At 45.0% G+C, this 21,360-nt stretch overlaps 1 protein-coding gene and 1 long non-coding RNA gene across 5 annotated transcripts in view; one reads left to right on the top strand and one right to left on the bottom strand.

Annotated features, from left to right (window-relative positions):
* Positions 1-2,919: 2,919 nt before the first annotated feature.
* On the top strand, positions 2,920-13,567 carry LOC135917785 (uncharacterized). The gene is made up of 4 exons (XR_011514078.1): positions 2,920-3,099; positions 7,803-8,059; positions 9,915-10,023; positions 13,397-13,567. It is a non-coding gene; the product is annotated as an uncharacterized lncRNA (long non-coding RNA).
* Positions 13,568-14,151: 584 nt separating this feature from the next.
* Lfg (lifeguard) overlaps positions 14,152-21,360 on the bottom strand; it is a 28,970-nt gene continuing 21,761 nt past the window's right edge. For 3 of the 4 annotated variants that reach the window (XM_065451380.2, XM_065451381.1, XM_065451382.1), the window contains exon 11: positions 14,152-17,079. In XM_065451380.2, coding sequence (XP_065307452.1) covers positions 16,900-17,079 — 180 coding nt within the window. In that variant the 3' untranslated portion in view covers positions 14,152-16,899. The remainder of the gene's footprint in view (positions 17,080-21,360) is intronic. The other variant, XM_065451383.2, reaches the window with a different exon arrangement.

Genomic DNA, 21,360 nt, shown 5'->3' with positions numbered 1-21,360 from the left:
AGTAAACGTATTCCTTCACAGTCTCTAGAGGCTTACTGGCGATCCTGAACTCTTGTTCCCTTGCCGCGCTATTCATGATTATCTTTGTCTTCTGCATATTAATCTTAAACCCCACTCTTAATATCTCTCATGTTAAGGTCCTCAACCATTTGTTGCAACTCCTCTCCAGTGTTGCTGAACAGAACAATGTCATCTACAAACCGAAGGTTGCAGTAATATTCGCCGTCGATCCTTACTCCTAAGCCTTCCCAGTTTGATATATAGCTTGAATACTTCTTCCAAGCACGCAGTGAATATCATTGGAGAGATTGTCTCCTTGTCTGACCCCTTTCTTTATAGGTATCTTCTTGCTTTTCTTGTGTAGAATTAAGGTAGCTGTGGAATCTCTGTAGACATTTCTCAAGACATTTACGTGCCTCTACTCCTTAGCTACGTAATGCCTCTATGACTGCTGGTATGTCTACTGAATCAAATGCATTTTCGTAATATATGAAATTCATATAGAGAGGCTTATTGTACTGTGCGGGCTTCTCGATTACCTGGTTAATGACATGGATGTGATCCATTGTAGATTATCCCTTCCTGAAGCCAGCCTGTTTTCTTGGTTGACTAAAGTCCAGTGTTGCCCTTATTTTATTGCATATTATCTTGGTGAATATTTTATATAATATTGGGAGTAAGCTAATGGGCCTATAATTTTTCAATTCTTTAACGTCTTCCTTTTTGTGGATTAGAATCTATAAAAAGCGATTAGTATCCTCCTATATAGCCGACCTCCAACAAGCAGCCGCTGAAATGCGACGCCAGACACAAAAATTACTGATTACCGTGGTTAAGATAAACCACACAAGAAACTTGTCTGTTCGAGTGAGGTATACGCGACACTGTTAAGTAACTTACACCCTAATGATGTACAAGGGAGTAAGTCGGTCTATATAACTCACACCAAAAGGTGTATTAGGGGCTTATTAGAGGTATATTAGGAGCACGTCCGCGCTTGCAGCCCTTCTGGCGCCATGGAACACACGTAATTTTCTACAAAGGCGAAGAAGGTTGGCGAGCGGAACGAAGTGCTTAAAAACCTGCCAAAAAAAAGCGATCTTGTCACGCGCCTTCAATATGAGGAGGTCGAGTGCCGTAGATGACCGCTGGGCAAGCGTAGGGAGCACGAGCGCGCTGCGAACCTAGCTCAGTCGGCTTCACCACTGCGCCAATGACCGCGGCGCCCGCATCGCAGCAAGGAAGTCTTGACAAGTCTGAATCACGCTGTCGTGCGTCATCGGCTCCTTTTCGCTAAGAGCGACACCGCCTGATGAAGCGTCAGAGGCGTCGTGGAACGCGCACCCTGCAGCTGTTGCTCGGCTCCCCACCCGATGCCTCCTCTGAAACAAACCCTTTGGGATTGCTGCGAACGCTGCATTGATGCATAGCGCGGTTTATGTACTGCATTGTATCATTCTTTAGGCTATGCAGAATTTTCGAAATATCGACTGATAGATGGCACAATTCTAGCCCTTGAGCTGGATCACTCGGTTGGTATACTTACACGAGAAATCGAAATGCATATTCGACTAATTAACAAAATTCCAGAAATGAGGCTTCTAGCTGTTTACGGTGCATGTTGGAATTTACGAATTGTAGCCGGCGAGTTCGGAATTGGCGTATCCACTTCACTTGGAGCGAATCCTGAAAGCAGCACTCACGGCAAAGGGAAATATATACACCGATGACAGCCGGTGTAGAGGCAATTCCGGCCCGCAGTCTCCTAAGCACAACTTCCTCCGCCCTAGTTAGGTGACGGGGTTGGCAACATACAATTGTATTGCACACGACTTTGCGAACAATCTCAAAAACGTTAGTCTGAAGCCGAGCTCTGAATGCACTCGGCCCGCTTGATGAGAAGATATACATATATACTATATAAGCCCAGGGCCTGCGACGAAATCAAAGCTCTTGAGTCACTCGACTTCGTAATCCGACCATGTTTTCGTGTTTAGAAGGCAACAGCATCACCACAAGGTCGGCAGTAGACTTACTTCTGCATCACCATGACCTGTCGACCTGGATATGCTTCCCGACAGCCCCTTTCGCATTCTTTTCCGACGCAGTACCAAACGTGCCGAGCGGAGCTACCCGCTAAAGAAACAAAACAAATCCGAATACTGACGTTTAGGAAAAAATAAAAAAAGCAAGAACAAACAAACAAAGGAAGAAGGAAACGGGGCAAATGAGAGTCGGGCGGATAGCTTAGCCCGCGAGCCGGTACTCAGTATACAGCTCGCTTACGTTAGCCCGAGTCAGTTCACACATTTTATTGTCATTACATCAACGACCTCATGGAGATACAGCCGAAAAGCAGCCTCTGTCAGAATAAAATGTTTGTCGAAGGCTATATGTCTTAGTGTAACACTTAATCCAATGATTAATCCAATGCCACCGCGAGCACTCATTGGTTTCCACATTTTTCTCCCTCTTCCTTGGCAACACAATTAAGGATGTGACCTTAGTCCTTGTACGGGCGAGAACACAGCTCAGGGAAACAATGGGACCTCATTTCGAAATGAAAATACGCACTCATATGAACAGACCGCGCAATCGTTCGATTTGGTGAGAGCGCTCCTTTATACGTGTTCTCATGGATGCCAGGAACTCGTCACGGCTGCGTCGTTGGCACACTCATCGCTGGCTACTGGTCTTTTAACACGCGTTTACAGCCGTAGTCGTGTGTGCCTTTTTCGAGGAAAGTAAACAGTGGATGTCAAACACGACGGAAGCCTTGTCTCGGAGGAAACGCGCGTGCGAGAGAGAGAGAGAGAGAGCGCGCGCACACATGATGACGCACTCATCGGCGCCGTCGCTACTCGCGCAGTGTTGAAGCGAACCCGAGACTTTGTCCTTGGGGCTACGCTCTCGCCTGGGAGGGGAGACAGACACAAGGCATCGACAGCTAGGTCCAATGAAGCGTGGGGACTCATCTTCTGCAAGCGAGCGTACACATATAAAAGGGACGCCCATCCGACATGCGTTCCAGATTCGATCTGAGCGTGTGCTATTGTTGTCGCGATAGAGCAAGCAAGCAGCGGCCACTCCCCACACCAGGTGAGTTGCCGTGCTCTTTCTACGTAGTGGATGATCGCCGCACATTTACGAGCCACATTAGGCCGTTCCCTGGGTGCGTGCTCAGGCGTCGAAAAAGAATAGCCCTATGTTATGTTTTTTTCTCGTTTACGTGTCGTCGCCGAAATGCGAACAATATCGAACTGGGAACTCGCGGCAGAAATTTTAAGGTGACGCGCTACATGTAGAAATCAGTACTACGTTCTGCTATAGACTGGTAGATTTAAAAGAAAGAGCCAATGTCTTATACTGTGAGCAGATGCATGCAAGGTATGCCTGAAAGGTTTTAAAAAGAAGCAAACATCACTTACAGCACGTATGCATTTACAGGGGGACCAAAGAGAACGACGAAGACAAGCGCTGCGACAGGCGGTGCGTTACGTAGGTATTTCTGCACCAAATCGTGACGCTATACATTACAGAAACGTACGTGTTAGTCTGGACTAGTTAATTGATTATACGGGGTGATCATTTTTAAATTTCCCGGAATATTCAAAAATCGCCTGTCGCAGATGGCATAATCTTTGTCTTTGAACTGGAACTTGCCGGCTACAATTTGCAAATTGCAATACGTGCCGTAATGCAATCAAATAAGAAGTTAATTAGCGACTTTTAACTAGTTGAATATGTATTTCGATTTCTCGTATAAGTAATCTCGACTTCTCTGAATAATCCGGCTATATAGGACTAAAATTTCGTTATCTAGCGACAGGCGAAATCTGAACATTCCAGAATACATAAAAATGGTCACCTCGTGTATTGTTAAAAAAATAGACAATTGTATCGCGTTCGAAAATAAATGAAAACTTAGTCTGGCAACTTTCATGGGTCATTACTAGTAGTGAACAAAAACGGAACAAATAAGCGACAATCCCTCGCAAATCCATGCTGTCCATATAGGGGGATTTGTTCATATATTTTTCGGTAATAAACGCCCTTGTTTCATTTGAAGAAATTCAGCAGGAGTATTCAATGAGGAACCAAGCGCTTTAGACTAATTCACTGTTAAGTTTCTTCAAGATATGCGCACTCTGCGTGGAAAATAATGGGCACTCGCGGCCTTCTTGGTAAACACCAACGCCACAAAGTTCTACGAACTCTAATCATGATTGGTCCAGCACGTTGCGTTAAATAATCGAATATCGTGAAAAGCTTTTATAAGATTGCGCGGGCATAAATGCACGCTAGCGTTCATACCGACCATTAGCGGCATTATATCGAGAAGGTCCACATAACGACACGCATCGCCATGGTAGATATGCATATATCTTGAGGCGTGAATTCGCTTCATTTAGTACGAGAGCGGGGTAAATAAACGGAGTCATCCAGATAGGACAACGATGAGTGGGAAAGAATGCCTGAGAAGAACCACGAAGGCTGAGAACTGCAATTATGTTCCATGAACTCTTGAGAAAAGAAGGAGTTCAGCAAAAAATTCGCAGTTCCGCCCGAAAGGCGAAGCACCGATTGCGATAGCAAATTCGTAGATAGCTGTGCGAAGTAAGGATAGTAGTTTTATCGGCGATATAAACTTTTAAACATTCGCTTGCTAACTAAATTAACAATGATGGAATTTGTAAGCGTGACTCAACGAGGACGTAGGAAGAAACAGGAACACAGAGACAGCGCTGTGATTATGTGCCTCCTTCTTTCTACGTCCTTGTTCAGTCGCGCTTACACATTCTATCATGGACTTAAACCAACTAGCCCGCCAACATGTTTTAACTAAATTAACCAGCACGGTGTCAAGCACGCACAGGTAAACATGAACACATCTCGCTCGATGAGCGCGGAAACTCGCTATCATAATTCTGGAGTGAGGAATCGCGGTAGCAGCTTGGCGAATTGACCTTCATGCATCTCTCGCTTCAACGTGAACGAAACGTCGAAAGCACAGCGCATACGAATATATCGGCACTACGCGCACTCTGCAAACATCGCAGATCGCTTCGAAGATGAGACCCGCGCGGGCGCGCACTTTGGCCATAAAGAAACATGCTGGTTTGGCCACGTTGCAGATCACTTTCAAGGCACACGAGCGCCGGCAACGCGTCCGCGATTCGCGTGGCCAACGCCGTAGTAGACGCCGCGGTTGCCTCCACTCTGTACGGAGCAGCGGGAGAGGAGGACATCGAGGCAGCAGCCGCCGGAGAAGAACGCTCCTCCTCCCTCGCCTGACCCCCCGCCTCGCGCGCTACAGGAGAGGGCACGCACCCGGGCCGCGTTCCTCGCTCGCGCACGCGAGGTTGAACCGCGTTCGCCAGCTCACCCTCACACGCTTTCACTCATACGGAACCTCACGGCGACAGCGACGCCGACGGCAGAAATGCGCCTGGAGTGTCCATATAACTGCTATCGCAATAAAACATGACATTATATCATTGATTGACTGATATGATATACCATGATTCATGATATATATGATATCATGATATATATACACCAGAAAAAAGCAGTTCCGGGTCCGGGTAAATATTCACAGTGAAGTAGACGCGCGTATGAAGCGGTTTATTGACGTTTCATTTGGTTGATAGGCACATGTATATTAACTGTACTGACACCATGCAATGTATTCTGATGAAGGCCGGACCTCGGCCGAAACGTCAATAAACCGCTTCATACGCGCGTCTACTTCAATATATATATATATATATATATATATATATATATATATATATATATATATATATATATATATATATATATATATATATATATATATATATATCAATTTTCGTATCACCGTCCTCTCTGCTTCGAAGAATCACTGCAAGCATAACGAATGTACTCCACCTAGATGCGCAACAATACTGAAAATAGAGTCAAACATGAAACAAGCACCTATTATCCGAAAGGAGTTTTCGGCACTCCCTTTGTTTCCAGATTACAACAAAAATTTACAACCTTTGGGGTTTTTGTCCCCCAAACAATAACCCTCATCTCTTTTGCGTTTCTTTCTTATCTTTAACGCTGCGTGCCCGTATAGCTCTAGGTCACGAACAGTATGCCAGTTGTCAAAGTGACATAGCATTCTTGACAGGAAAGTAGTAAGTGCTGTTTTCAAGAAAGGAAACACAAGTAAGACAGATGACGATTGTCGTACGGGGACAAGGTACGCCCCCAAAGGGTAAACTTTTTAGGCTGTAAAAGCACAACACTCTGAAGATGTGTTGGAACATGGAACAAACACCTATTCATAAAACGGACTTTCCTTCATTCCCTTTGTTTTCAGAATGCAGGTGCAGGCATAAGTATTTGGACGTCCGGGTTCCTAATGCGCTTTCCGTTTTTTCTTCTTTTCTTTACACATAAGACACAGAAATGCGCTCTTTTAGTCGGCCCAGGCAACGTCACTAAGAAAAAGAAAATTCAATTCTGATGTTTTACGCGCCAAAACCACTAAGACAAAGCGGACGTGTGCATTAAATACGTTGACATGGAGGACGGAGAAGCAAGGTATTATTGCAGACTGAGTACAGCATCGAGTAAAGGTTGACTCTGAAGCTGAACATCCGCTCAATAACACGACCGCACGACGGCTCCGGCACAACTCGAGCGTCCATATAACTGCTACCGCAATAAAACCTGTAGGTGGTCAAAATTACTCCGGAATTCCTCGATCCCACCGATACACGTGCCTCTCACGTCCCTAATACTTGGTACAGCCCCCTGAAGTGGAACTTGGAAGGCATATACACAGCTAGCGTCATCAGGTGAGGGAGCGCGAGCATGAAATGGTCGCGCGCAGAGTGTCCCTCTACGTCAGGACATCGCCTGTACTGGCTCGAGCAGTCTCGAATGGCTGAAAACCGCTCGCAGTTTCCATAAAGCCTGCACAGCCACATTATGGTGAATCGGGGTATACTTTTTCTAAGTTTGTTTCTTTGTAAAGCCAGAACAAACATACTCTAAGAAGTGTTAGCAACTTTTGGGCCTTATATTGTCTCAAAAAAAATAATCGTAATATACGGCATGTGCGTACACGCGTGACACAGCATTCTTGACAGGAAAGGAGCGAGCGCGGAGGTTTAAAGAAAGGAAGCACAAGCAAGAAAGATTGTTATTGTTTGGGGACAATCGATACGTGCGTACTAAACTTTTTTTTTTCCAAGGTATGCGTTCCCTCACACAACGTAAAAGACAGGAAGACCAATCCCGGGCGCCTCCATGCCTCAGGACCAGTGGCGTAGGCAAAGGGGTGCGGGGGGCTACCGGGTGTCAGGCCCCTCAACCCCGAAATTTTTCTGGCCGGCGTCCTGCTCCTTTTTATACCTGGCACGCAGCCTATAAATAAAGGCGCATATCCTTTCAACACCCGTCTTAGACACGATGTACAAGATGGTAGACGTCTTCACGCAGACCAAGGGCTTGCTCAAGGTAATGTTGAACAAGGGTCTGGATCCGAGCTAGTTGGTACGGCAGGCCAAGCGCACGACATGGACGGCGAAAAGAAGAAAAACAAGGCGCTTTTAGGCAATAGTTCTGTTATTATGCACCAAGCATGGGAAACTTAACGGCCAATTATGAAACCTCAGTCCCCAACCCCAACCCCGAAATGCAGCTTAGCCCTCCCGGCTCCGTCCCTTAAAAAAAAAAAAAAGAATCCTGGCTACGCGCTTGCTCAGGACGTAGCGGATCCACTGAGTGTACGACACTGCGTGCACGTCACTCTCTCGCGTGCGCAGGCTTGGGGCATCCATCATGGTCTCTCACAAACACGGAAGGTCCTGCGCGCTCGTTTTGCTGCTGACGCTGCTCTCCGCAGTGCTCGTCACTGAAGTTCGCGCCAGGAGCGCGCTGCAGCGCCAGGACCAGCCAGCCGGCGGCCTGATCGACACTCGCTTCTGGCAGGGAGTCCTCAACAAAACGTTGGAGGGCAATGTGGAGCAGGCCTTCAACTTGGTCTTCGGCCGAATGTCCGACGACATCTCCGGCGCCATGAGTAAGCATTCGGGACAGGCCGCTCGCGTAAAAGTGTCCCTTGTGCATATGATATATGCAATAGATTTCATGTGAATTTCACTGCGCATATTCTGCCAAGACACGCAAGAGCGAATCGGTGAGTGGGCGACTTCAGCCCGAGTGGAATTCACAACGTTTAGGTTCCCCCAGGTGGGCATGGGGGACAAAAGCTGACTACATGCATGCGGCGTGCACACCAGAGAAAAATGCGTGTCCCGTGACTGACATACAACGGTCGAAAATGCGCGTTGTTTCGAACAGCCTTGTTAACCGCGCGCGTTACCTATGTGAGACGTAGCAGCCGCGATGGTCATGTTCGGAAAGCCTGTTATTGCCTTATATTGTGCTATATACCGAACAGGAAAAGAAGAAGAAGAAGGAAAGAAGCCACCACTTTAAAGCCATATGCACGTCAACACGGGCTGCAACAACTAAAATAGACAGACACGCGCAGCCACTCGTACGTGTACATGCATTTTAACCAGAGCATGAATCTTATTATCAGCCTATTTTATGTCCACGGCAGGACGAAGGCCTCTCCCTGCGACCTCCAATTACCCTTATCCTGCACCAACCCATTCCAACTAGCACCTGCGAATTTCCCAATTTCGTCGCACCACCTAGTCTTCTGCCGTCCTGTATACTGCGCTTCCCTTCTCTTGGTACCCATTCTGTAACGCTAATGGTCCAATGGTTATGTAACCTGTGCATTACATGAGCTGCCCTGCGACATTTTTTTCTCTTAATGTCAATTAGAGTATCAGCTATACCCGTTTGCTTTCTGATCCAAACCGCTCTATTTCGGTCTTTCAAGGTTATGCCTAGCATTCTTCGTTCCATCGCTCTTTGTGGGGTCCTTAACTTGTCCTCAAGGTTCTTTGTCAGTCTCCAAGTCTCTGCCCCATATCTCAGCAACGGTAAAATTCACTGATTATACACCTTCCTTTTCAATGATAATGGTAAGCTTCCCGTCAGGAGCTGACAATGTCTGCCGTTTGCGATCCAACCCATTTTTATGCTTCTGTGAATTTCCTTCGCATGATCAGGGTATCCTGTGACTAATTGACCTAGGTAAACGTACTCTTTCACTGACTCTAGAGGCTGACTGGCGATCCCGAACACTTGTTCTTTTGCCCGGTTATTCATCATTATTTTTGTCTTCTGCATAATAATATTCAACCCATCTCTTACACTCTCTTTGTTAAGGACATCAATAATTTGTTGTAGCTCGTCCACAGTGTTGCTGAATAGAACAGTCATCGGCAAACCGAAGGTTGCTAATGTATTCGCCGTCGATCCTTACTCCTAAGCCTTCCCAATTTCGTAACTTGAATATTTCTTTCAAGCACGCAGTGAATAACATTGGAGAGATTGTGTCTCCTTGTCTGACCCCTTTCTTTATAGGTATCTTCCTACTTTTCTTGCAATTGCGCCTAAATAAACAGAATTTTCTATTCGGAGATGGAATGGGCACAGCGAGCAAGCTTTATGCCATATGTTGTAGAACAAAGTTAATGGGAATTCCGCGGCACGCATTGTGTTTGTAGTTTTGGATACGAGGCTGAAAGTGAATTGTCATGACGTTATTCGGGCAAACTGCTTCATTTAAAAGCAATGGTCACTAAACGCGGGCCGAAAGCACGAGATAAGCTTAAAGGGGTTCCGAAATATACAGCGAAATAATAATAAAATGACTTCGCTAATAAATGACGTCTTCCTGGAATCACCTGCTGCAAAACTGCTCGCAATCATGTTGCTTGTTTGTTTGTGGTGGGCCAAAAGTACTTAGCTGTACGTAGGCTTATCTTGGCACGTAACCGTGGCGCTATTTCCAGATCGGTTCACCAGTTTCCTCGACGGCGTCAGGCGAAACGTCACGTCGGTGATACAGGATGGCGTGAGGACAAGGCGCACAGCTACCTGAGCGATGGTGCCGCCGATGAGGTACGTTGGAAAACGCACCCTGCTCATCTTAAAATGTCGACAAGCTCAAATTAATAAAAAAAGCCATAATCGGCAAATGGGTTCATCATCAGCAGTAGCTCTCTGTTTTGATTGCAGTGCAAGACAACGGCCCACCTCCAAGACATTTATTTACCATTACATTTACCCTGAGTCAACACTACCTTACACAAACGCCAACACAACACTCCATAAGCCTGAAAGCATCCATATATCACCACGTCATCATTACGAATCCACACTGCTCAGCTCCGACCTGGACGAGCACTTCTGGGACTCCGGGCCGACTAACTGCCATTGCGTACCCCCGCAACTGAAGAAACCGCCAGCCAGTGATTTCAAATAAAAGTTTTGTCCATTCATTCACTACGAATGAGGGCAGTGGCGTAGCAACAGGGGGGGCCGGGGGGCCGTGGGCCCCGGGTGCAAGGAGCCAGTGAGGGGGGGGGGGTGTCATATACGTCTGAAGACACCCCTCTTTCCGCCGGCTACACCCGGGGAGGGGGGTGACAGAAGACCTATGGGCCCCGGGTGCCAGACGACCTAGCTACGCCACTGAATGAGGGCGTTCTTTTTTTTTTCTTTTTTGAATATTAGAGTCCCTACATCGGACACAGTATGTTGTATCCAAAAAAGTGACTTAAGCGGGATCAGTATTGAATGACCGTGGCGTGATCTAACCATACTGCAAGAACCAGCGTCTTGAGGAGTTTCCCGGCGTAAAGCCAATGCGTCTTCCAACATTGAATTGCACAGTAGGCACGAAGCTCGCCGGATTTCAATGAGGCAGCGGTAAACCCGCTAGGGGCACGCTGGGTCGTCCTGGAACAAGCACTATAGATTTATGGTTTTACTGCCGGGACGCTGCGTGGGGTGCTGCATAGCAGTAAGTTTCAGACCAAATTTGGTCTAAGTACACTCTTAAAAGAGTTTGCACGTTTTGAGGATTAACTTGGCCTACAACGATAATCTGTCATATCTGCCTTGTTTGCGTTTCCTTTCTTGAAAAATATTCCCTCGCTACTTTCTGGACGAGAATGCTATGTCACGCCGATAATGCGCGTGCCGTTCGTGACCTGAAAGTACTGGGCTGGCAGCGTTAAAGAAAGGAAATGCGGGCGAGATAACGATTATCGTTGTGGGACAACATAAACCCCAATGGACAAAGAACGTTTTTAAGAGTGTAGTGTATCTATAAACACCTTCATAAAAGCACCACTCGCCATGTCACTGGAAAGCATATAACATACCTTACGTTTATACTTATCTGGGTAAAAATAGGGCGCATTTTTATCACACAAGGTTCTGTTTACACCTACCACGACGCAGGAAAGTATCACAGATCAAGCATAGACGCTGATATCTAGGGGGCCACTGGTTTTAGCTCGGGCCCAACTCCAACGCGGCCAATTCAATTACATGTAAAACGCAAAAACGCTTTTCTGAGATAACCTCTGGACCAATTTCAATTAAATGTGTTGCATTTTAGAGAGAAAGTTAAATTCTAGTGACTGTGGGGAGCGGAATTTCGATTTAGTGCTTGAATTTTGTCAAAAACATTTTCAAAAATCCAAAAGTTCGAAAAAAATAGAAGCACGAAGTTTACAAATTAATAGCTCTGCATCAAGAACATATACCTCGTTTCTGTCAACGGCGTCCATTAGATCATTCAAAGCGGAAAAATTCAATATGTCAATTTATATCGTACATAAATTCGTTACGTTGTGTACGAAGGTTCTGCAAAAGCTGCATTTCAATATTACTCCATTATTTTTAGATTCATGTGTAATATATAACAATTTTTTCCGCTTTAGATATTGTTACGGAAGGATGAATGAAGAGAGAGAGGAAGAAGAAGATCGCGACACGGCTGGCTGCTGCGTGTTGTTACTAGTCAGCCATTTTTAACCCCAATGACTCTGCTTGTATATGCACTGTAAACACAGTCTTATACTCCCAACATCCCCGTAACAATATACCATTAGATGCAATTCACAGAATTGTGGTATCATTTTTCATTGCCGAGTTATAGAGCTGTATACTTGGCAGTTTTGTTTTCTGAAAATGTTCGATTTACGCCTATTTTACGACCTAAATAGGAAATTCGAAAGCAACAGTCACTAGATTTTATATTTGTCTTTTAAATGCGACAAACTTCGCCAAATTTGGTGCACTGGTTGCCGAAAAAGAATTCTTTTACATGTATTTAGATAAGAGCACACAAGCTAAAGCTTCCTCTTAAAAACTACATGTGCGCTTGCCGGCGCGCGACCGCTCGCGCCAACGCGCCTACGCATGCGCACATGGTGCGGTGCAGATCACACGCGTCGAAGCGTGACGCGAGCAGAGATACCTGCTCCAGACAACGATGCTCTGGCTGCCTCAGAAAAGTGCGAAACGATGTCTACCCAGGCGAAAATCGCGAGCCCAGTGGGCGCCATTTGGGCGCGCGTCTTGTGGGTCGAAGCCGCCATTCCTCGCGAGGTGCGGCAAAAGCAAGGTGTGCGGGCTCGAGCTTTTGCGCTCCAGCAAGCGCATGTGCAGTTTTCAAAACCTGCGTGGGTGTAAAAGTGCACGTGTTGAAATTTGTGTGGAATGGTTATTTAAATGGACTATAACAGTAAATGCGATGCGTATAGTCACAACGGCTCCGCACCAGTCACAATTGTATGATGTGATACAATGTTTATGCGCTGCAACGTTCACCATCTAAGCGGAAATGCAAACTGCAGTTCATGAGAACGCAGACTGCGAGATGTCGACGCAGTGATATGTCACGAGGACGAAGGTTATGTTCGTCGGGGGAAGAATGGCGAGGACAGAGTGTGCCGAGATGAGTACGGGTTCAAGAGACAAAGGGATAAAGTTGACTATGTTATTATTTGTGTAGTTTATATTATATTTTTTGTCTATATGATTTTTCTTTTGTATTCGGCAAAAAAGCAGCAGCATGCATCAGGAGCTATAGTCGGGAAACTCCAGGAGGATTCGCTAAGAAAAAAGCGCCCTGCGATCAGAGTGGAAGTCGCTGCGCATGCTCACTAGAAGCGCCGATAACTGCGCTGGAGCCACAGTCTCCGGCTACGCTCCGGTAAAACACTCGGCGTTATAGCACTGCTGCCTCTCCACGTAAAAGTTGGCGAAAAGAGAGAGAGAGAAACAGCCACTTGTAACTGTGTAAAAAGCGAATCCTCCATATGTGCGCTAGAAGTTTAAGCTCGCCTGTTTAAGCTAGCCGCCAATAAAAAGTGTGCCGGTGGACTGTGTCCCTTGTCTTGCATAGGAAAGGGTCGTTTGCTTCTAATTGTTCCCCATTTTTGGCCAATGTGCACTGCTTTTTTTCATTTTTCTATAGGGGAAAACCACACCTTCTCCCGAGAGGCTCAGGTGAAGAACCGTCGTCGTCAGATTGCTGCCATCAACTCTACCTGAAGTGCAAAAAGGACATTCTTTCTCAGTTCAGCATATTCGTTAATTTGTATGGATTGTGGATAATTTTTTATTGTGCATAAACACTTGATTTAGGCATGTTTGTCTGGTTACACAACCTTGCAGCACTCTTCCTGTTCTACGGAATGATAAAGTAGCTTCTGACAGCACATTTCCGAGCATGTATGAAGGCAGCAAATATAAACAGCTGCATGGTACAGTGTGAAATGCTAACTCAAGGAAGGTAAATCAGTTCTTGGCAATGTGACAAGGATTGATATGCACAGTATCATTTGTTAAAAGCAATTCGCAGTGTGCTTGCAGTTGCCTGGATGAAAGGAGTCTTTCCATCCTCACTAGTAGATCCAGAGCACCCCATCACCCCTTCACTCATTCCAGGATCCACCAGGGAACAGAACGAAAGTGAAATACTATGGCTCTGTTCTTGCCTACATACACAAAGCTAACGGAGAATCTTCACATCTAGGTGGCTTATTGAAAGATAGCCAATAAACTAAACTTGACTAATGCTGTATTCATAGTCGGCACATGGCCAGCACCCAACCCATCTCACATGGGAAACTGCGTGTAGAGGTGAATCTCGGCTACAAAAATAGGAATTTAAATGGCACCATTCAATTTAGCCATGCTCAGTCTTGCGACATGAATGAAATTGCCATCAACAGTTAAAGTAGAATCTTTATTTGCCAGCAACACGATACACTGACGACTGAGCTACGGCTGTGTACAACGGAGCTGCAATCACAAACGATTAGTTGCAAGTGAACTGTATTGATCTACCAGCTGCCAGCGCGAAGAGGTGCATATACACTATATCCAGGAAAAACATATGTACATGGGACACACATGGGACCACGAAATAATGTGAATGCGATCTGGGCTAGATTGACATATGTGTAAGCAACCTGGCTATATCACACCGCTGTCTGTTCAACGTTTGTCACGAGAGAACAAGCACCAAGTAAGTAGTAGGTATGCACAAGATCTGATGTGCAATGGAACTTTCCTGTTGCTTGGGCATGGCGCATTAAGGTGCAAACGTTGCGACAAACAGCTAGGAGCTCATTTTAAATGGCAATACAAAAGAAATGCATTACTCACACGGATCTGGTAAATAGTCATCTTGTGGCACCTCTGATATTATTATAAAAGGTCACCAGGCATGCATACAAAAATGGGTGACTAGACAATTAGCCTCAGTAACTTGTGAACTAGCCTCACCTTGAATAAACAAAAGTGTAAGCTAAAGAAAGAAAATCTCTGTGCAGAGAAACATGAACAGAGACTGAACATGCTAAACTTATTGCAAAGAATGTGCGTAGGTATGAAAAAAAAAAGCACAGACACTCAAAGGAATGTATGAGACCCATTTAGCAAACGGCTTACTTCTACATAAAGCTCAGTGGTTAACCATTTAAATAGAAAATTTATTCACTGCAAATATTAAAATCAAACTTTCAAAAATTACAGCATTGAAATATCAAACATAAATAATGAAAAGTTGCAACATTATGCTTATTGCTGACCTGGTGCTACAGAAAGCACCTTGTATAATCATCTACCAACTTCAAGCCGATTTTTGATGGATTGTTACACCCTCTCACTAATTGACGGTAGTGTTCAATAAGAAACTGAGCAATATACAATAAAACATTTCTCTCTCTATACAAAGAAAAGCTGACTAACAGTCAGTAGCTTTTCTAACATACTTTACAAAGCCATTATGTTTGATCGATATACATAGCAGGTTCACACAATAACCCAATGGCCAAGATAGGTCAATGCCAAAGGTGACACCATGGGCCACGCTGCTGCTTCCTCAGGTGTTGGATCCAAGAAACATTCCATGTTAACAAATTCACTTGCCAAGCATGTGATATGAGACTTATTTTAAATGAACACTAAACAGAATTGGTAAAATAGTTTAGATGGATGGATTACTCATTTAATACTCTATCAGCATTTCTAGGGCAGAAAAAAATTTATTAGAAACAAGGGAAATGAAGGAGAAATGGCCCAACTTGCCTTCCTAAAGACCTTGCGCCCAAGTCGCGATTGTGAAAAGTTAATTGCAGTGTCATGGAAACAGCAATCTTTTTTTTTTTTTTAGCAACAATGAGGCACGAGCAGATGCTCTCAAAGCTTATGATGTCACATAGAGCTGATGTCAGACTTTCAATGTGCTGCCATTCCTATTTCCTTTTTGAGTCTTTTTCATGTGCACTGAGCCTTCACTTCAGGCAAGAATGAATCGTTTACAGTTCACAAAATGTACTTTACAGATATGGCTCAATTCTCCTTAGTGTCCCTTTATTACGATTACAGCAGTGGCATTTTGTTAAAACTTTGACATCTATCTTTGCACTGTAATTCAGCTAGCAGTGCAGTATAATTAAAGCCAAATGGCAAACATGATATGCAGAAACAGAATGGCTATATTTTGCCAACTCCTGATGCAGTTGAAAACTACAAGCCTTTCTGCATGAGAGCTAGAATGGTTCATATTATTACATACTTGCTTTATTCACATGAAGTTTCAGCTGTCACACTGAACATGTCTGAGATAGTCAGGAACTATAACTCCAGCAGAAATTTTAAGCAAACTTGCTGTTTACAAGCCACATCAGCATAGTGCAAAAGTGAGAAGACCAAGTTTAACATGGACATTATAAATATTAAGCCGTGCATCAGGAAAGCTATGCACATGGTTGCAATGAAACAGCATAATGGAGCAGCAATGAGCAAGCCAAATCGATTGGATCCTAAAAACTTGTGAAATGGCGACAAGACCAACAACACTGTGGACATCTTGGCAAACATTAGCACTTTACCACATGATTGCCTTTAATAAAACAGCCGTGAAAAGAGGTTCACATTTTCTTTCTGCTGTGCAACAACATGGGTAGGCCTACTAGAACAAGCGCAACAAAACACGATGTAAAAACACCCAAAGACTTATTCAACACAGCTTGCTGGTTCTGGAGTTGTTGCATATTCATGTCAGCAGTAGGATCACAATTATTCTTGAGTTAACATTGGCCCTGCTTCTACACCATCAATAGGCTATACATTTAAAAGACAGGCTTTAATTGTCCAAGAAAAAGGCAAGGTCTGCATTCTACTCGCCGGCTCAACTTGTGCCACTGTACTGTTAAATACCAAATCTCTACTCTGTACATCATGTCACCTGTACACGTTTGTATGGGTAGAAGGACAAAGATGAGAGATGGTTAACAGCTAAAAAGACAAAGAAGACGAAAGAAAGAAAAAGGTGGTACTTTGCCGTGAATGTAAAAGAAAAACAGGCATTTTTGTGCGCAGTTTTGCACCATCAGATGTCGCAGCCACTCGCTCGGCACAGGAATGTAACGAAGAAAGCCGACACGGCAGGAGACAACAAAAATGATGTCAGACATAGCTGGAGGAACCCCGCCTGTCGCCACTGGCACGGCTCACAATTTCCAGGATGTAGAGGAAGAGTGTGATGACATCCATGTAGAGTGTCAGGGCTGCAAATATGTACTCCTCCGGCGTGATGGAGTACTTGTGCCGCCCCCCAATCATAAGCTGCGTGTCAAAGATGAGGTACTGCAGGAAGAAAGTGCAACAAAAAGAACTATAAATTAAAACACTGACTGAGTGAGTACACAAATCAGTCTTCCTTTCAAGAGTTTCATTGTGGAGTAATGGTTTGCTGTTTTGAGGTTACTGTCTTCTATCAGTGGCGTATAAATAACATCTGGCCATAAGCAAATTTAATGGCAATGTGGGCATGTCAAAACAAGCTGTCGAAGACGCATTCTTTTAATGTGTGCATATGTACACTTACAATAAATATTTACACATATGCAAAGACAGCTCCCATCCCTATTCAAGATACATTTACTTCTTTTGAATATGTAACATTTCAAATAATGACAATGCTTGCCTGCACATTTTATATTTATGGATGTGTTTAAGCATGTATAGAAGTGAAATGCGGTAACTACTAGGTGAGCCAGACAGAAACCTTGTATAGGTAGAATATAAACCTGCAAGAACGTGCAATCAAAACCCACAAATTGTAGGCTGAATAAGAGAGCCACAAGGTAATGTAAAATTATAATCATTGCGATGTGCCTCGGTGATTGTCAGTCAAGAATGCTGATAAGATCTCGAAGTCCCAAAGTGATTATAGTCGTGTCACAATAGTGATAAACAGCTGAAAAATGCCCTTTTGGGTAGCAAAATGGCTCTAAAATTGTCCATGTAGGAGAATGTGCAGATATTTCACTGTGAAACTTAGCACACACATTGCAAGAGTGTACAGTTTCAAGGGTGCTGTGCCAGAATAAGCACAAGCCAGGATAAGCACCAGACCCTGGCCAGTGTTAGTGCTTTCTCATGTGGTCAGCAGAGCTGTAGCAACAATTTCGCCACAGTGCAGACAGTGATTCCACTGTTTGGAAAGTACTTGAGTGAGCGTTGATGGCGATAGTCATGGAACCTAGTGACTGAGCCAGCGTTCATAGATGTACCTGAGCAACAGTGTTCTCTATGCTACTACGGTGTACTACGAGGACTGCACCCCAACTGGCAGTTGTTTGAAAAGAGTGATGTAAAGAGCTTTCCTGGGTACTTGGTTGCAATTTTGCAAGGCTGCAAAAGTCTGCAGATTTTCTATTTTACTTTACACTATCACACTTTCCTTTGCTCACCACTGCTGAAAAAATAAAGCTTGATATGCAGAAGCCATACACCATGGCCATCAATGTTATGCGAAGCATTATGCAAGTAGCTAGCTATCTTGCATAGTTTGGGTTTCTGGAGAGTGTCACTGGATGTCACCAACTTTGCGTAAGGTGAGCAATAGTGTGTGATGCAAGTGTGTGCGATGAGAGCAGCAAATTGGTGGTGGCATTCTATTTCTGTGTCTGTAGCCTAATGGAAACCGGCACGCACATACATGGTCTTACTTTTCTAAAGAAGTTGTTGCTAGGCGACAACACACACACCAATCATCTGAAAAAGCTAGTTAGCATTGGCTTGAGAAATGTATTTGTGCAACTGTGGTCTAACCATTTTCAAATCGGGCTGTTGTGCTGAGATATCCCTGTTTTATCTCAGTATCATACAGATATTTTTACAGAGAAGCTGTATACAGCTACCCTCTGGAGGTGGATGATGTCCGTCCATATACGCATCATGTCGACAGTTTCTTGCGAATGCTCGGTAGCTCTCAATGTAATGAAGGTATCTTGGAAAAAATACTGCAATTGGCCGCTAAGACAACTCTATTGTTACGCCGAGTTTCATTTACTTGTCATAATTAGTTCGCAGTGAAGCTGTAAACGTTACAGAATTCCTGTCTGCTGTCAATACATCGCCGTGTACGGAGGGAGTGTGGTTACAGAGAACAGCTGTAAATCGTTTTACTGAAACTATACCGAAACAAATTATACGACAATTAGCTGCTAAAACGACTGTAACATTATACCTAATTTCCCCTACTTTTCGCAATTACGTAGTTCACAGTGAAGTTGTAAATACTGTGGAATTCCCATCTGCCATGCGGCGGTACTTGCACACGTCGCTACTTCATAAAAGAACAATAATAAATCACTGCACACTAAAAAGATGTATTCGCTGTCTGTATCCAAAAACAACAACAACAACGTTTCCATAGATGCGTCGATTGAGGTAGAGCACACCACAGCTTCACTGCTCGTCCTTCTTCACAGAGAGGAAGGGCTGATTAATTTTTTTTATTGAATATGCCTGAAACGAAGTAAGAAAGGAACCTACCTACTGCAAAGTGCCTGCATGATTAAGCAAAGAATGGTTCATATGAAATGAAATGAATTCCACAACTGGGATGTTCTAAAACAGCTGGCAGAGCTTGAGCACAAAGAAGGTAGTGTGCAACAAGATGTAAAGTAGATTGAAGACGGGGTCTTACAAAATAGACGATTCTCTTTAATGGCAGGCCAGAAGAAGAATGTGCAGCCCACGCGCTTCAGTTTCTTTCATGGCACAGACCTTTGCGCGTGCTGTACCGCGGTGCGGGAGCCTCACAAAATTGTGTCAAATGCGCCCCATGCGAAAAGCGACCGTCTCGGTCGCGTGATAAAGTTCTTTCAGCGACAAGAAAATGGAGCTACTCAGGTGCATCTCGGGGTTCACGTACGCGCATAGTAAGGTTTCATGCGCACTACATGAACAACTTCAGCGCGAGGACGACGACGGAGTGAACCGGGGTCAGAACTGCAGGGGACGACTTCGTAGGTCACGTCACTGAGGCATCGTGTAACCTTGTAGGGACCAAAATACCGGCAGAGCAACTTTTCCGAGAGTCCACGGCGACGGATGGGCGTCCAGACCTACACGAAGGCACCGGTATTGTAATGGACGTCGCGTCGATTCTGGTTGTTATTGAAGGGTGTAGGTATGCTGTTGGCTCCGGATACGATGCCGAGCAAGGTGGCATGCTACTTCTGCTCTTTGTACAAACTCTTCCGCATGTTAGCTGGTTGGGCTACTATCAACCAGAGGTAGCACGGTGTCAAGTGTTGACGCGATGTGGCACCTGTATACAAGTTCGAACGGCGTAAACTGTGTAGTCTCCTGTACAGCAGCGTTATACGTGAAGGTCACATAGGGTAAAATTTTATCCCACGTCCTGTGCTCTACGTCGATATACATGGAGAGCATATGTTCAGATGTTTAGTTAATCCATTGGTTTGAGGGTGATACGCAGTGCTCTTGCGGTGAGAGCAATGCGCCAGCTGGAGAACGTCCTGCATAAGTTCGGCTGTAAATGCTGCACCGCGGTCGGTGACGAGAACAGATGGTGCACCATGTCATAGGACAATGTCGCGTACAAAGAACTTGGGTACTTCATACGAGTTTGCTTGCAGAATAGCTTCAGTTTTGGCATACCAGGTTAAGTAGTCAGTAGCGACGACTATCCATTTGTTGCGCAAAGAGGTCACTGGGAATGGCCCAAGTAGATCCATTCTTATTTGTTGGAACAGTGGTTGAGGGTCCACAGGGTGGAGAAAGCCAGCCGGTTTAACTGGCTTGCAAAATGTCTTAGCGCAGTGCTGACAGCACGACAAGGAGGTACGTATTTGGACTGCTTCTGCAGTTTTGCCTGTAAAGGAGGTTGTCGTGGAAAGAGTATGATGATAAGCCGCGCATGACCGAGCGGGGTAAGACACCTTCAACTCCTTGAAGGTGCTCGATCAGCGGCAGCAGCTCAGGATCAGCGCACTGCTGCTCAGCCATCTTTAGGGCGTCGATAACGCAGACAAATGGCAAGCCATGGTCAGGGTCCGAGGACGTCGTAGGGAGTGGTGCACTTTGACAAACAGTCAGCGTCGCTGTGCTTCCTTCCAGGTCGGTAGACAACTGTAATGTCGTACTCTTGTAAGCGCAGGCTCCAATGGGCTAGTCTGCCTGAAGGATCCTTGAGTTTGGCAAGCCAGCACAGGGCGTGGTGATCGCTGACAGCCTTAAAGGGTCTACCACACAGGTAGGGTCGGAATTTACCAATTGCCCACACAACCACTAAGCATTCTTTTTCAGTGGTTGAGTAGTTTTTCTCAGCCTTGGTGAGTCTGCAACTTGCATAAGTAATAGGCATTCCGCACCAGCTTGCCACTGCACAAGAACTGTGCCATGACCCGTATTGCTGGCATCTTCGTCGAAATGAGCAAGTATTGGGGCTGCTTGCAAACGCTTGCGGAATTCATTCAACGACTGCTGCTGCTCGTCCGCCCAAATGAAAGGCACATCGTCGCATATGAGCCGTGTCAGAGGCTCAGCAATTCTCGAGAATCCCTCTACGAAGCGCCTATAATATGCGCATAAACCAAGGAAGCGTTGGAC

Source organism: Dermacentor albipictus, chromosome 4, assembly GCF_038994185.2.
Source record: "Dermacentor albipictus isolate Rhodes 1998 colony chromosome 4, USDA_Dalb.pri_finalv2, whole genome shotgun sequence".
NCBI lineage: Eukaryota > Metazoa > Arthropoda > Arachnida > Ixodida > Ixodidae > Dermacentor > Dermacentor albipictus.
The sequence above is the reverse complement of the archived record's forward strand: the minus strand, read 5'-3'. Positions and strand labels throughout refer to the sequence as shown.